General features: G+C 45.0%; 1 protein-coding gene and 1 non-coding gene across 2 annotated transcripts in view; both read left to right on the forward strand.

Moving 5' to 3' along the window:
• SPRED2 (sprouty related EVH1 domain containing 2) overlaps positions 1 to 16,779 on the forward strand; it is a 127,416-nt gene that overhangs the window by 98,978 nt on the left and 11,659 nt on the right. The window contains 2 exon segments of the mRNA XM_005893571.3: positions 1,646 to 1,814; positions 4,412 to 4,476. Of these exon segments, the coding sequence (XP_005893633.2) occupies positions 1,646 to 1,814; positions 4,412 to 4,476 (234 nt within the window).
• TRNAV-UAC (transfer RNA valine (anticodon UAC)) lies at positions 15,812 to 15,884 on the forward strand. The gene has a single exon. It is a non-coding gene; the product is annotated as a tRNA-Val (tRNA).

The raw sequence follows: 16,779 nt of genomic DNA on the forward strand, positions 1-16,779 counted from the left end.
TAAAATAGATAACATTTGTTAGCTAAAGCCTTGGTTATTTGGATTTCCCCAATTTGGAATGGGGCTGGGCTGACATTTAATCATTGCGCTATTCTTAGGGGAAAATGGCCATAATAAGCAATTTAATCATAAATAGAACTGTGTGAGGGGACCATTGTCTTCCTTCAACACAATGGAATAAAGTTAACTGCTTGCGATGCTTGGATAGGCCAGTTTGACTATTATTTTCATCTATTAAGTTAGAGAACATTTATTAGGCAATACTTAATTCCTGTTTGCTTAGGTGTATTCTTGAAATTTTATTCATTTAAAGATATTCTCTAATTTTTATTAATTTCACTCTTTCACTTAGTATAAAAGTAATAGTATCTCATTAAATGTAGAACTTTGCTGAACAAGATCAAAGCTGGTAAAACTTAGTGAAATCATCTGATATATACATAATGAAACTATAGAAATAAATATTGTTGGTATTTTGGAGCTATCCATGAATAAAGAATAGAGTTTACATTCACATGATTTCAATGCCTCTTTTATTCTGTAATATTGAACTCTGATATCTTTGCCAGCAGTAGCACTCTGTACATAGAGGGAGTTATTTTATAAGACATCTTGATCTTTTTACAGTCTAGTTAAAGGAACAAGACTAAAGCACATGAAACTCTTAGAAAATAATATGAAATCAAGTACTAAATTGTGAAGGTGATAAAAACTGAAGTAAAAGAGTAGAAAAACATGATGCAATATCCTGGTAAGTACGTACAACCCTTCAGGTTCCTCACTGTTCAGTATTTGCAGAGCATGTTCGTGTATATGTTCTCATTGATAATGTTGATGTTATTTCCGCTTTAGAGATAAAAAGATCAAAGGTCTGAGACAATCTCCTCCAAGTCATAGCCTAGTGAAAAGGCAGTTCTGAGACTAGATTGCTAGAATGTTCTAATAATCCAGATAAAAGGTTTATTAGAGACCTTAGATCAGGGTGGTAGCAATTGAACCAGGGTTGATACAAAATATACTGAAGGGAAAATGAAATGTACTTGGTGTTTAACATAAACAGGGGATAGAACAAGCAGAAGAGGCAAAAGGAAACCATGGAGATTCAAGCCAGAGAAAATTAACAGAGGTTGGCATTGCTAGATAAGAAGCTGGCATAGGAAACTAAGGGCAGCAATTTCAGAGCAAGTTAGTTATTTTCCCAGCTTGTTGAATTTGAGGTCACTGAGAAAGGGCATTAGGACAAGAGAAGGAGGACTGAGAGTCATGAATACAAAGGCCCTGAGGGAAAAGCAGTCAGCCTAGAATAGAGCAAAGCCCCAAGACTGGGCCTCAGCTTAGAGCCCCACTCCACCCCACTCCACCCCTCCACCCCCAGCTAGGGGCTGGAGAAATGTAGAGCATGGTTAAGGAGCAGAGCAATACAGCAAGGACCACCAAGGTGGGGATGGGGGGAGCAGCAATGAGTGGATGCTCAACAGAGGCAGGGAAAGCCTTCTTCTAAGAAGCCTTCACAGATGCACGAAGGCAGTGGGCACGGGGGGTCATCAGTTGCCATCAAAAACAGTCATTCCTAGTTAGATTTTTATAAGCAGACAGCATCGTGACTATTTAAAAAGTAACCCACCTGTGTGTTTCAATCCTCCAGGTGGTATTGGAATGCTATGTGAGAAAGGACTTGGTCTACACCAAAGCCAACCCAACCTTTCATCATTGGAAGGTCGACAATAGGAAGTTTGGACTTACTTTCCAAAGCCCTGCTGACGCTCGAGCCTTTGACAGGGGAGTGAGGAAAGCAATCGAAGACCTAATAGAAGGTATTGAATTGATCACTGCATTCTCAGTGGGTCTGTGGGAAGTTTCCAGGTTCTTTTTAATCCCAGTTGTCTGCCATCACATATTTGTGGATTATTTGCAGGAGGGCTAGAGGCCAGGTTGGTTGAGGTCAAAACTGTAGGAACATCCAAAGGAGAAAAATATTTTAAGTGACAGTGCAGCGGAGAAGGAAATGGATTTCAGAATAATGAGTGATTCCAACTGGTTTTTTAGACTGCTCCGGAAAGACAAGTTCTGACATCCATGTAAATGCCTTTTTGATATATTTCACCTTTTCCTGAGAAAAAAGCTTGGGTGCAACCTGTCTTGGTCCAGAGGTGGAGAATGGATTCTAATGGGCCCAGAAGAGGCTGTAGGCCTTCCCACTGTTGTGTAACGAGGACCCAGGGGTGCGGCTGCCACTGGAAAGGAGAAGGAATCTGTGACTCCTTAGTCTGTGAGTAAGCAGCTGGTGGACACTGTGTGGCATTTAATCATGGCCTGAAAGGCTCTCGGGCAGTCAGTTCTCAGGGGCTTTTCGAGTGTCCACAGATGCAAACACACAAATTCTCCATTTCGACACATTCAGTTATCAAATCAGAAGTTTCAAGGTGTCATAGCCAACCTGTGAACAAAGAAGTATCAAGCAAGGCACAGTAAAGCCATATTCAGAATTGGTTAGATTCATCACAAAAGAATATGTATTTCATGTGTATAAGAGAGAAATGTTTTCTAAAGTCATTTTCTTCATTTGGGGGAGGAGAGAAAAGCAGGTCTCAAAAAAAAATCTCTTAAAATCATCAGGGAGACAATTCTAGCTGGAACAATGAATCTGAGAACTACAACCACGGGGGGTGGACAAAATGAGTAGAAACCAGTGTGTACACCATAAGTCTGACACAAGTGCATAATATTTAAAATCTTATTATTAAACATAGCTTTTAAATGTTTAGATGAGAAAATAGCTCCTGTATTATTTTCTTTTATTTATTTATTTGGCTGTGTTGTGTCTTAGTTGCAGCATGTGGGATTTAGTTCCCTTACCAGGGATCAAACCCGGCCCTGCTGCATTGGGAGCACAGAGTCTTAGCCACTGGGCTATCAGGGAAGCCCACTCCTGTATTACTGAGAGAAGTTTGTACTATATCCATGTGCTTAATCACTGAAGCCACACACAAAATTTGGTTCTCTTAATTTTTTCTCATACTTTCTACCTAGCTCTGTTCTATCAAACTTGCTTTAAACATTGATGGACTAGAGTGACTCAAATAGTAGAGATCTAAGAGTCTCAGAGCAATAGAAACTGCACACATGGTATTATGGAACTTGTTTTTTCTCCTCTGAGCCTTCATTGGGAATTTAAATATTTCTCATCCCTTTCTGATCAAGTCTTTGGAGTTCAATTTTATGTTAATAGCAAAATACTCTCTAAACGTGCATTTCATAAGGCCTAACCAAGAAAAAGGAGATGATACAGACTGAATTTCTCTTTTGGTACTCTGTCACTTATGCAAATTTAAGCATGTTTTCCCTTTTTGGCCATTAACAGGGTTAGTTAATTTGATCCACATAAATGGGGTGCTATTAGGAGAAAAAGGAAGAAGTTACATGATTTGCCTACCAGAATGAAGAAAGAAATGAACAAATAAATCAGTTGAACTGTAAATAACCATTTCATTCCCTGATAGAATAAACTGGGTTTTTGTGTTTTTTTGACATTATCCTAAATGTTGACCTGCAAAACTCACTGCCAGTACTGCAAGAAAAAAGCCTTTTTGCCCAGGTACCAGTTTAGAAGGTCGCTTCTCCCACAGTCTGGGGTTTATAGTGTCTAAATTTCAGAAGAGGAGGTGACCGTACTAGCTCTTTAGTTCATGTCCCTTTGTGGGTAAATGAAAAGCCCAGAGATCCAAGTCCAGTTTCACAGTGCAATTGTGGCAGGTCTAACCTGGGCTTCTCCGTCCAGTGCTTAGCGGTCAGGGGGTCCTTCAGAGCTGGGGGTAGGCTCTCTGAGCACCACCTCCTCGGCGCCTCTCCATGTGCCTGTTCTCTACTGATCAGTGAGGACGTTTGAGGGATCGATTTGGGAACAACAGTAAGCAAAGTTCATTTAGGAAACATGCTGGCTAGAATCAATTAAAGAAGAGCAAGTTAAAAGTATGTAAGGACTTCCCTAGTGGTACAGTGGTTAAGAATGTGCCTGATAATGCAAGGGACACAGGTTCTATCCCTGGTCCAGGAAGATTCCACGTGCCGTGGAGCATCTGAGCCCGAGCACCACAACTGCTGAAGCCCACACGTAGAGTCTGTGTTGCACAGGAAAAGCCACCAGTGAGAAGCCCATGCATCGCAACAAAGAATAGGCCCCTGCTCGCCACAGCTAGAGAAAGTCCACATGTAGTAAAAAAGACCCAGTGCAGCCATAAATGGATAAATAAATTATATTTTAAAATTAAAGCATTTAATTCCCAAGTAACATTTCTGCTGGTGATCCACATATGAAAGGAGTAGTTTCTTTAAGGATGTGGTTTCTTTAAATGAGTGGCTTTGACTTATCCTCTTTGGAAACACTTTTTTGTGGTTTTTGTGTCTTTTTTAGGCTCCACAACATCATCTTCCACCATCCACAATGAGGCTGAGCTTGGTGATGATGACGTTTTTACAGTAAGTTCCCATGGTCTTTTGCTTTCCACATGAGTTGGTGAATAATCAGAGGTTCTGTTTAGGGGCATGAGAGACACTTGGCAATTTGGCATTTGTTGCTGCTGTTGGGATGTTGTCAGGGAGATCTCTGTCTCGTCTTAATTTCGCTGCCCTGAATTTGTTCTAGCCGCTCGTGTTCCCATGATGCTACAAGGCATATGGTGTCCACCTTCCTGGATCTGTTCAAGGCCCTCTCCCAGTCTTCCTTCACATTTAGGGTGAACAGCCAACCTGGTTTGCCTGGGACTGTCCTAATTTTAGCACTGAAAGTCCTTAGTCCCACAGAAGACATACTTCGGTCCCCGGCACGCTGCAACAACTGGCACCCTACTCTTAGAGTCTTCCACTAACCACCTCCCTGGCATGGAGGGGGCAGGGGAGCAGCCTTCCTGATGAGTGATTAAATATCTGATAAGAGTCCTGAAGGCTGAGTTGAGGTTAGGGCCAAATGTGCTAAGGCAGGAAATGGCTTGGATATTTTGACATAGCTGGCGTTAATGGGATGTAACTGGAGACTAAATGATTTCTCAGCTTGCCCCTTCACTAAAATTCTGTGCTTCTAGAAGTTAAACAGTTCAGAGTGCACCTGCCATGTGCTTGGTGCAGTGAGGAACTGCAGGGCAGCATTTCAGAGTCTGGGCCTTGATGCAAAGGAGGAAATACATTTAAATTGTCACCTAGGATACACATCCAGTAGACACCCCAAACCAGATCATATTTCATGCCCTGCATTCTGATTTTTCCCTCTTCTTTTTCATTTTCTTCTGTTTCATTATTAAACTTTTCAAGCACACAGGAAAATTTAAAGCCTAGTACAGTGAAAGCCTGTAGACTCTGTATCTAGAGTCGGCAGTGATAATGTTTTACCCTGTTTGCCTTATCTCTGCGTATGTGTCAGCTTGCACACAGGTATTTTTTCTGTTGATCCAGTTGAAAGTAAGTCACCTCTAAATAACTTGAGCATGCATCTCTTAAAGAATAAGATATTCTTCTGCTGCTAAGTCACTTCAGTCGTGTCCAACTCTGTGCGACCCCATAGAGGGCAGCCCACCAGGCTCTCCCGTCCCTGGGATTCTCCAGGCAAGAACACTGGAGTGGGTTGCCATTTCCTTCTCCAATGCATGAAAGTGAAAAGTCAAAGTGAAGTCGCTTCAGTCGTGTCCGACTCTTAGCGACCCCATGGACTGCAGCCTACCAGGCTCCTCTGTCCATGGGATTTTCCAGGCAAGAGTACTGGAGTGGGGTGCCATTGCCTTCTCCGAGATATTCTCCTACACAACATCGTAACTGGACCTAAGAAAATTAATAGGAATTTCATATTATCCCCTAATAGTTCCCCAATAATTCCTTAGTTGTCCCAAAAGTATCTTTTATAAGCTGTTTTTTAATTTAGTATTTTATTTTATTTTTTTTTTCAACTTTATAAGTTTTTTTTTTTTCTCTAATTTTATTTTATTTTTAAACTTTACATAATTGTATTAGTTTTGCCAAATATCAAAATGAATCCGCCACAGGTATACATGTGTTCCCCATCCCGAACCCTCCTCCCTCCTCCCTCCCCATACCATCCCTCTGGGCCGTCCCAGTGCACCAGCCCCAAGCATCCAGCATCATGCATCGAACCTGGACTGGCAACTCGTTTCCTACATGATATTTTACATGTTTCATTGCCATTCTCCCAAATCTTCCCACCCTCTCCCTCTCCCACAGAGTCCATAAGACTGTTTTATACATCAGTGTCTCTTTTGCTGTCTCGTACACCAGGTTATTGTTACCATCTTTCTAAATTCCATATATATGCGTTAGTATACTGTATTTATGTTTTTCCTTCTGGCTTACTTCACTCTGTATAATAGGCTCCAGTTTCATCCACCTCATTAGAACTGATTCAAATGTATTCTTTTTAATGGCTGAGTAATACTCCATTGTGTATATGTACCACAGCTTTCTTATCCATTCATCTGCTGATGGACATCTAGGTTGCTTCCATGTCTTGGCTATTATAAACAGTGCTGCGATGAACATTGGGGTACACGTGTCTCTTTTAATTTAGTATTTTAAATACTAGTTGCAATCCTGTAAACATGATTCCTGACCCATTCATCCTGCAACTAGTGATTTAAAAAACGCAACTCTGGGAAGACAGAGGTGGGTGAACCCGCCTCCATCCCTCATGGAGGTAACCAGGTGGTTTGGACAGGGAGGATATGGCCCTGTGAGAGGCTTAGAAACCGGCACAGACTGTTAAATGCTCTGGCCCAGGATGGGGCCTGGGGGTCAGAGAAGACCCCTGGGAGCTGAGGCTGGACTTCGATGGTGTTGGAACAGGGCTGGGAAGGGGCTTCGGGGTGTGGGGTGAAGGCGGCAGCAGGCTGTACGTGGTGAGTAGTGTAAGCATTGCAGACCCCAACCTGGCATGAGCAGAGAGTGCTTGTCGGTGGCAGTTGGGGGCTGAGCGTCAGGAAATGAACTCAGTTGTGCCTCCGTGGAGCGGCTGGTGTGATGCACTCTGAACAGGCTTCCTATAGCGCTCCAAGCAGATCCTCTCAACAGTTGGCATGTTGCTTACATCTGTTCCTTTGTCACGTTTGAGAGACAAACAACAGCAGGCGGGTTAAAAGGTGGCTTCCTGTGCTCCAGAGCAACCCTGTCATCCACAGCTGCTTCCCAGCTACCTGCCAGCGTGATTTATGGAAGCGGGAGCGGGCAAGAGGGACTGGGGCCATAGAAGCCGGCATCCCTGCTGGCTTTGTCCTTTAATCCACAGGGAATCGACGTGCTGTTCAGGGTAATGCCGAACGCCTGGAAGGACATGTAGGAACTGCCCTGCTGTTTCCTGGCAGTTGGAAACTCACGGCGGGAGAAGCCAGCTTCATTGTATTCCCTGTGGGCCCTGCCGTACACAGTCCTTACCTTCATTCCACTTGTTTACACACAGGGGCCTCTTAATAACAGTACCTCCCTTCCCCAAGACAAGCCCAGCCACGAGGCCAGTGACCATTAGCAACATCCCGTGTAAGGCTGGGAGGGTCGTCAGGGGCTGACACACCAGGTTTCCTGTTTGTTCACAAGTTCCCTGTCATGAGACTTTTTGTCCTAAGAAGTCAGGGATGTCTCTAAAAGCTGGAGCCGTGGAAGTGAGCAGCCAGGTTAACACCTATAGAGGCTACGGCTTCCCGAGGTTTGTTGCATTCTAAAGCTGATGTCGGTCGGAGAAGGCAGTGGCACCCCACTCCAGTACTTTTGCCTAGAAAATCCCATGGACGGAGGAGCCTGGTGGACTGCAGTCCATGGGGTCGCTGAGGGTTGGACATGACTGAGTGACTTCACTTTGACTTTTCACTTTCATGCATTGGAGAAGGAAATGGCAACCCACGCCAGTGTTCTTGCCTGGAGAATCCCAGGGATGGCGGAGCCTGGTGGGCTGCCGTCTATGGGGTCACACAGAGTCGGACACGACTGAAGTGACTTAGCAGCAGCAGCAAAGCTGATGTGGGTAAGACAGGGATTAGGACTTTGAACTCATTTAGAAAGAGTATAAGTGGTGATAGACCCTCTTACAACTTACGATGAGCCAGAAGGAGAATTTCTAAGAGAATAGTGTGTATAGGAGAAAACCTTCAGAGGAAGGAACCAGAAGGAGATCTCTGTTTGTGCTGCTGGAGCCAAGGGTTCCCTCTATTCCAAGGCATTCCTTGGGACCAGGAGGAAAATAGGACACTGAACAACACAGGGATGCATGTTATATGTTGGAGGATGACATGGAGGAGGGGGCAACCCCAAACCCCCCCGGTGGAGAGGTTGCTGGGCTTGGGTGCTCAAAAAGCATGGCTGTCTCTGCTCACAGTTTCCTGACTCCCAGCCCCTAAACCAGCCTGTCTTCTCAGGATGGTAGAACCATGTTGCAGGTCCTCCACGTGAAATTAACATCCAGCTCAGCATGTGTGAACGTGCGTGCAGACACACACGTAACTGCCCATGCGTTGCTAGTTGCCTTTACAGTCCTCCCACGCCCCTCCTGCCACCAGCCTGGTGTGTGTCCACATCTTTGCCGACGGAGCCACCACCAGAGACTCCAGATTAGCAACTGCTCTGATTTTCTGGGTCTTGGACTGTTTATCCATCCATGTGTCTTACTGTTTCACCCTCAACCAATTATGATTGTTTTCTCTTCTTTCAAATCCTATAGCATTCTTGTTTATCCCTCTCTTGCTACTTAAAAGCCTGGTTCTTTTTTGACTTTCACATTTTATCTGCTGAACAAGTAACTTTATTTAGCTCAAAGCAGGTTATTCATCGTTACAGTCTCTGTAACCCTATAAGGCTTGGCTGTATAGGTGCTCAATAAATGGGTGATCTGAACCCCAATATACTGTATAACAATCACAGGGTTTCATATTTTATTCACTGTTGTTACTCAGTTGCTAAGTCATGTCCAGCACTTTGTAACCCCATGGACTGTAGCACATCAGACTTCTCTGACTTCACTATCTCCAAGAGTTTGCTCAGACTCATGTCCATTGAGTCAGTGATGCTATCTAACCATTTCATCCTCTGCCACCCCTTTCTCCTCTTGCCTTCAGTCTTTTCCCATATCAGGGAAAGAGTCGGCTTTCAAAAAGCATCAGCCCATGCTTTTTGAGCTCCCAAGCCCAACAACTTCTCCACCAACATGTAACATGCATCCATGTGTTCCAATGAGTCGGCTCTTTGCATCTGATGGCCAAAGTGTTCATTGGCTTGTTATCCTGCATACTTAGTCATTTCAGTCGTGTCCAACTCATTGCGACCCCATGGACTATAGCCTGCCGGGCTCCTCTGTCCATGGCATTTCCCAGGCAATACTGGAGTGGGTTGCCATTTCAGTTGGTGGTTTTGAGGGATTTTCAGTAGCTTTATGTCATATTTTTCTTGCCGTGTTTTCTGTTGCGTCCACAGCTAGGAGGCGAGGTTTGAGCATCACCACCCAGTCTCACCCTTTGGCTGTTAATGCTCCTTGTCACCTACCATCCAGCCCCATCATCTCTCCTCCCTGGCAGACCTCAGTTACTGTAATCCATCCAGGTGAACAGAAATACCTAGCTGGCTAGGCATTAAATATGGATGAGGTGGGGGGGGGGGTGGTGCGTGGATTCCGATGCCTGAGTCACGTGATGCAGATTTATGAGTCATGCAAAGAATATAAAGCAATGACAACAAGGGCTAGCAGTCTGCAGTGGGCATTTGGAGGCATCACTGAGAGTCAGCATACTCCCATCCGTGCCCCTGGCAGACGGCTTTCTCTCTTCAGAACCAGGATCCTTGAGAGGGACAGCATGGAAGGACCTTCAGTTCTGTTCCCTCTCATTGCTTTTGTCTTGTGGGGGAGACATGCTCTAGTGTATCTTGTGGAGAAGGCCCCCATGAACTTGAGAGATGAGCAGTGTGGTGCCTTGGAGGGGCCAAGCTGATTCGCTCCGCAGCCTGGGGCTGGCCACCCAGATCCCTTCAGTCGAAGCCTCTGGGGCCAGAGGGTTTGGAGCCCTTGGGGAAGGGGCTCAATGAAGATGGGGAGAGAATGAGTAGAGAAAATGGACTGTATAGAACTAGAGAGGCTCTGGGTTTTATGGTCATTTAATGAACAATTTTCTAAATTCCTATTTTGTAGGCTTTGGTCCATTGAAACCTGGTGGTTTCTTTACTGCCACAGAGCTCTAAAATCACTTCTGAATGTTACTAGCATCTTCATAGCTAGACAGGGAGAATTTTAATACCATCTTGGGAGAATGCAGCTGCAGGGCACACGGACTTCAGAGCAGGCTCACTGAGAATCTGTGGTCAAGTGCTGTCGGTGCCTCAGCTGTCATTGTGCTGAGTGGTTGGATTCTGGCTCTAAAGCTGGGGGATTAGGGAAATATTTGCTTTATAGAAAGATACTTGGGGGTGTATAAAATAGCTAAGTCCTCATCTTCCATAATAAGAAGGTCTTAAATAATATCCCAATCTGCAAATCAAGAATGAGGAGTATAATAAGATGCCATTGAAAAGATGGAGAGAAATGCAAGAAGACAGAACCACAAGAATTGGGTTTATTTCTCTGGGGCGTGAGAAGCTGTCTCACTTGGAGAGGGGCAAGACTGCTATTTGAGGTATTAAGTGATACACATGTACTGATTTTTTAAATTTATTTTCAATTGGAGGATAATTGCTTTATAACATCATGAATCAGCCAAAAGTATACATATGTCCCTTCCCTCCTGAACCCCCCTGCCACCCCTCTGGGTTGTCACAGGGCATTGCTTGAGCTCCCTGTGGTACACAGCAGCTTCCCGCTCGCTCTCTGTTTTACATATGGCAATGTATGTTTCAGCGCCACTCTCTCGATTCGTCCCACCCTCTCCTCTCCCCGCTGTGCCCACAAGTCTGTTCTCTGTGTCTCTGTATGTATTCCTGCCTTGTAAATAAGTTCATCAGTACCATATTTCTAGATTTCATATATATGCCTTAATATACAATATGTGTTTTTCTCTTTCTGGCTTGCTTCACTCTGTATAACAGGCTCTAGGTTCATCCACCTCACTTTAACTGACTCAAATGTGTTCCTTTTTATGGCTGAGTAATGTTCCATCGTCTATATGTACTACAGCTTCTTTATCCCTTCATCTGTCGATGGACATGTAGGTTGCTCCGTGTCCTAACTGTTGTAAACAGTACTGCAATGAACACTGGGGTATGTGTGTCATTTTCAGTTATTGTTTTCTCAGGGTATATGCTGAGAGCTGGGATTCCTGGGTCATATGGTAGTTTTATTATTCATTTTTTAAGGAACTGCCATAGTAGCTATATCAATTTACATTCCCATCGACGGTACAAAAAGGTTCACTTTTCTCCACACCCTCTCCAGCATTTATTGTTTGTAGATTTTTTGATGATGGCCATTTGGAGACATTTTTAAAAAGGAAAATGAGAGGGAGTTTTCTCAGGAAAGGGGGGGCATGTAGTCAAGGGAGAAGGGAGAATCCAGTAATCCTGATTAGCTACAGAAGCCCTGATTTTCCCTTCTGGGGGCTAAAGGGACTGAAGATACACAGCAGAGGTTGAGTTCTGTGCTCTCGGTGTTCTGCTCCTCCCCACTGTTTTTTCTGCCTTGTGTTAGGAAGCAGTGTGTCCTAATGACACATGAAAAGTAAGAGAACTGATGTGAGTTAGCTGGAAACGTTTGGCTTGCGGGGAGGCGAGAACAGCTGTAGACATGCCAGCTCCTCAGAATTCTAGGTCTTGGAATTGAAAGGGATTTTGAGTTCACATCAGATAAGTCAGCCTCCTTCCTTCTGGCAGACAAAGTAAGATTGGCCCCATTTTGTAGACACAGTCATGGAAGCCACTCCGTGTCAGATGGAGGACCTGCCTGAGATGACACAGCTAGTTCACAGCAGAGGAGCAGTGAACACCATCTCCTCAGCGTTCCCATTCATCACTACCATTTTTCTCTTCCTCTGTTGAATAATTATATTTATGGTTTTTCAGCTGTCCTATTTTTTATACATCGTCCTTATACAAGAGTGAAGTTTTAGGTTTCTCTTGGACCCAAGTTGGAAAGGGGAGAAGAGATAAGAGAATAAATATGTGACCAGTGCCCCATGTGGCACATCCATATGACAGACTTGAAGCCTGAGCAAGTGTTACAGCCCCAAAGTCCCCAGAATAGCAATAGGAAGGCATACCCTAAAAAAGGCTTCGGTTTATTCTCTCACCTCAGGATAGCTGCTGGATTTGGGCAGCCCTTCTCCATAGGGATTCCTCACTTTACAGCATCCATCATCTGTAATGAATTACCTTCTCTTCTGTGCACCCAGAATAGCACTAACTGTGTACGGTCCTTTGCGGCATTGGGAAGAGTCATTCACAGCATCTTGTGTGGGTTGGAATTCTCTCCTAGAACCCAGTTAAGAAAGGCTGGTTATATTTGCATTGTCTCATCATCCTTTAATTTCTCAGGTAGGCAGTCCTCCTTCGTGTAGGAAAAATGTCTTTTACAGCATCATCAGCTTTTAGCCACGTGTTTGCTGAGACTGGAAAATGTAGTTCTTCCTTGTGCCCTATGCTTGAACTGGTGACATCCTGTTTATTACCAGCTGCATCTGATTACTTTCTGGCTCTTCAGAGCACTTGCTCCTAATGACATCTCCAACCCCTTCTGCCCACCCCAGGTGTTTCTAAAGCATGACTAGAACTGCTACTGCTGCTGCTGCTAAGTCGCTTCAGTCGTGTCCGACTCTGTGCGACCCCATAGACGGCAGCCCACCAGGCTCCCCCGTCCCTGGGATTCTCCAGGCAAGAACACTGGAGCGGGTTGCCATTTCCTTCTCCAATGCATGAAAGTGAAGAGTGAAAGTGAAGTCGCTCAGTCGTGTCCGACCCTCAGCGACCCCATGTACTGCAGCCTACCAGGCTTCTCCGTCCATGGGATTTTCCAGGCAAGAGTACTGGAGTGGGGTGCCATCGCCTTCTCCGATGACTAGAACTAGTTGAAACCATAGTGTGAAGCAGCAGGGTTGTTTTTTTTTTTTTTTGTCCTAGGTGAGCTTTTGAGTCTTTGCAAGTAGTGGTTATTTTCATTCTTGATTAAGTAGAAAAAATAAATTTGTGGAATTTTGTAAATGTCAAGCTTTTACTTAACAGAAGCAGAAGAGTGCAGAATGCCACAGAACTTTCCTTTTCTCGAGTTTGTTTTCCACTTAATCCGTCCCCAACACACATGAAATCCAAAGGCAAATCTACCAATTTTGTACTAAATGGGGTTTGTTTTCTGTTTTTCTAAGGGGATTTCGGTGGGGGGTGGGGGCGGTTAGTTACTTATTTTTTTAATTTTTCTCTTTGCACTGGGTCTTCATTGCTGCACTTGGGCTTTCTCTGGTCGCACCTCGGGGGACTCCTCTTCCTTGTAGTGCTCCAGCTTCTCTCGTTGCAGAGCACAGGCTCTAGGTGCAGCGCATGGGCTTGGCTGCTCCACATGTGGCATCTTCCCAGACCAGGGATAGAACCTGTGTCTCCTGCATTGGCAGGTGGATTCCTATCCACCGTACCACCAGGGAAGTCTGGAAAGGGCATATGTGACTCCTGCTTAGGCAGAGTTCAGAGGCTGGGGAGAGGCTGGGATTCTAAACATTTTTGACACTTCCATTTCTGCAGATAAAGTTACCAAGACTTGAAGAGGTGAAGCAACTTGTACCCAGCCCCATCCTTTGTTCACCTAGAATGCAAACTCCAGATCTGCTTGCTGCCTTTCAGAGAACGTTGAGAAAGGGAAATATTTATTCAATAAGTTTCAGTAGATTTCACATGTATTAAATATACCATATTCTCATCATTGCCAAAAAGCCACCTAAAATGGACTTTGCAACTAGTGCGTTGGCTCCAAACCTCAGCTGACTCTTCAGTGTGATGTGGGGTTCTGCTATGCCCTCCTGGGAGCCCCAGTCTCATTTTAGAAAATCAGTTGATCAAAACTGTTGTTTCTACCCTTGGAATTAAGGGACTGGGATAGAGTGGGGTAGGGAGAGAATAAGTAAAGGAGAAAATAGGTTGAAAATGTAAATTAATTCTACAAAGTTTAACTAGTAAAACTAATGTATGGTGGTATCTTAAGAAAAGCAAAAATGTTTTGGGGGGAAAAACAGCTATGCTTTGTGACTGACACCAGGGAACAGCGTCCCATAAATGCTGCTGGCTAAGACCCAGCCCTGCATAGGATGGCATGGAAGTTCTCAGAAGACAGATGAGAGCTGCTTTATCTTCTGAATGCCAATAATTATCAAGCTCACATTGCATAGTAAGAGGAGGATCTTTTATTCAACATGTAATACCTATAGTGGCTAAATTAAAGCATTGAAATGTCTAAGGCTCAAACAAAAGCTTTGAAATGCTCCCAATCTCAGGAAGGGCAGAGGCACTTTGCTAGCCCACCAGCTTGTGTCTGTCTTTGCTTACACATGTACCATCTCATCTGTTTAAGCTGTGGATAGTAATATACTACTATTTTCATTTTATTAATTCATGCAGAGTACATGCTCAAGGTTACCCAAAACCCACTTCCTGCTCACAGCCCTGCCAGTGAAACTAAGCTGTGGGTTTGAGAGTCCTTTCCTTTCATGTCAATATTTTACCTAACTTCAAAATTTAGAAACATAAAACTTTTTTTTTTTAATGTGTGGGAATTTTGGTTTTGTTGGTTTTGTTTCACAATTGACAAATGCCCACTTTTTCCTCTGGGTCCTGGATGGGATAATGTCTTAGAGTCTAGGACAGAGTCATCTCCTCTCCCCCCACCAGCTGCCCCTCTCAGACCACACTGCCTGCTAGCTAGCCCAGTTTCCTGCTCTACTTGCCTCTTCGAAAGAGAACACCTGGAACCAGTGTAAGCCCTGAGGACAGGTGAGCCAGTGCTGTCTGTTCCCAAAGACCTGTTGACAGAATGGGGGACGTTCTATTTACCAGAGGGAAAAAGACCATAGATAGGCCTGCCATTCTAATAGCTACTGAGTGGAAAGGCTTGCTTTGTTCAACCCCAGATCACCTGAGCTAGCAGCCTCTTGACACCCGCATCCATCCACTTTACTGTCTCCTGAGAGGCAATAGCTGCCCAGAGTTCCATGTGATCAGTGCCACCTCCCCATCCAAGGTGGAGACGGTGAAGAATCTGCTGGCAATGCAGGAGACCAGGGTTCAGTCCCTGGGTTGGGAAGACCCTCTGGAGAAGGGAATGGCTACCCACTCCAATATTCTTACCTGGAGAATTCCAGGGACAGAGGAGCCTGGTAGGCTAGAGTCCATGAGGGGTCGAAAAGGTTTGCACACGGCTGAGCTACTAACACTTTCACACTTTCAATTTCAAATGCTCATGTGTATAAATAAAATGGAAACCCTTGCAATAGGAAGAATTCTGAATATTGCTTTGGTGGCATCAGTGGCTGAACTACATTTTGGTGGTAAGCTGCAATAAAAATAACACAAATTAGGGTCATAACTACTAGTTGCCGCTAAGTCACTTCAGTCGTGTCCGACTCTGTGCGACCCCATAGACGGCAGCCCACCAAGCTCCCCTGTCCCTGGGATTCTCCAGGCAAGAACACTGGAGTGGGTTGCCATTTCCTTCTCCAGTGCATGAAAGTGAAAAGTCAATTAGCGACCCCATGGACTGAAGCCCACCAGGCTCCTCTGTCCATGGGATTTTCCAGGCAAGAGTACTGGAGTGGGGTGCCATTGCCTTCTCCGAACTACAAGTTAGCCATCTTTAAAAATTCAAACTATCTGGAATTCCCTGGTGATCCAGTGGTTAGGATTCTGCGCTTACACTGCAGAGGGACCAGGTTCAATCCCTGGTCAGGGAACTAAGATCCCCCAAGCCAGGAGGCCAAAAAATAAATAAATAAATCATCTATAAGACAGGGCTGCTGCTGCTGCTAAGTGGCTTCAGTCGTGTCCGACTCTGTGTGACCCCATAGACGGAAGCCCACCAGGCTCCCCCATCCCTGGGATTCTCCAGGCAAGAACACTGGAGTGGGTTGCCATTTCCTCCTCCAATGCATGAAAGTGAAAAGTCAAAGTGAAGTCGCTTAGCTGTGTACGACTCTTAGCGACCCCATGGACTGCAGCCCACCAGGCTCCTCCGTCCATGGGATTTTCCATGCAAGAGTACTGGAGTGGGGTGCCATTGCCTTCTCCTATAAGACCGGGCAGAGTCCTGCTTTTATTAATCTGAATCAGTCCTGCAGCTTTTCTTTCCCCTGTGGCGATGACTTCTTGTTTTTTTATTGAGCTGTAGAAGGCAATGGCAACCCACTCCAGTACTCCTGCCTGGAAAATCCCATGGACGGAGGAGCCTGGTAGGACGGAGGACTACCAGGCTGCAGTCCATGGGGTCACTAAGAGTCAGACACAACTGAGTGACTTCACTTTCACTTTTCACTTTCATGCATTGGAGGAGGAAATGGCAACCCACTCCAGTGTTCTTGCCTGGAGAATCCCAGGGACGACAAGGCCTGGTGGGCTGCCATCTATGGGGTCGCACAGAGTTGGACACGACTGAAGCGACTTAGCAGCAGCAGCAGCAGTTGACACACATCCTGTGGCTCTTCATCAACTAAGCAATAGTCTTAGCCAAACTCCTCTGTAACGTTCTGAGGAGGAAGGCAGAAGGATCACACATACAATTTTCAGAGCTCAAAGAAACCTTGGAGATCATCCAGGGCAACTCCTTACTTTACACCCGAGGACAGAGGCCCA

Source organism: Bos mutus, chromosome 11 (genome assembly GCF_027580195.1).
Source record: "Bos mutus isolate GX-2022 chromosome 11, NWIPB_WYAK_1.1, whole genome shotgun sequence".
Taxonomy (NCBI): domain Eukaryota; kingdom Metazoa; phylum Chordata; class Mammalia; order Artiodactyla; family Bovidae; genus Bos; species Bos mutus.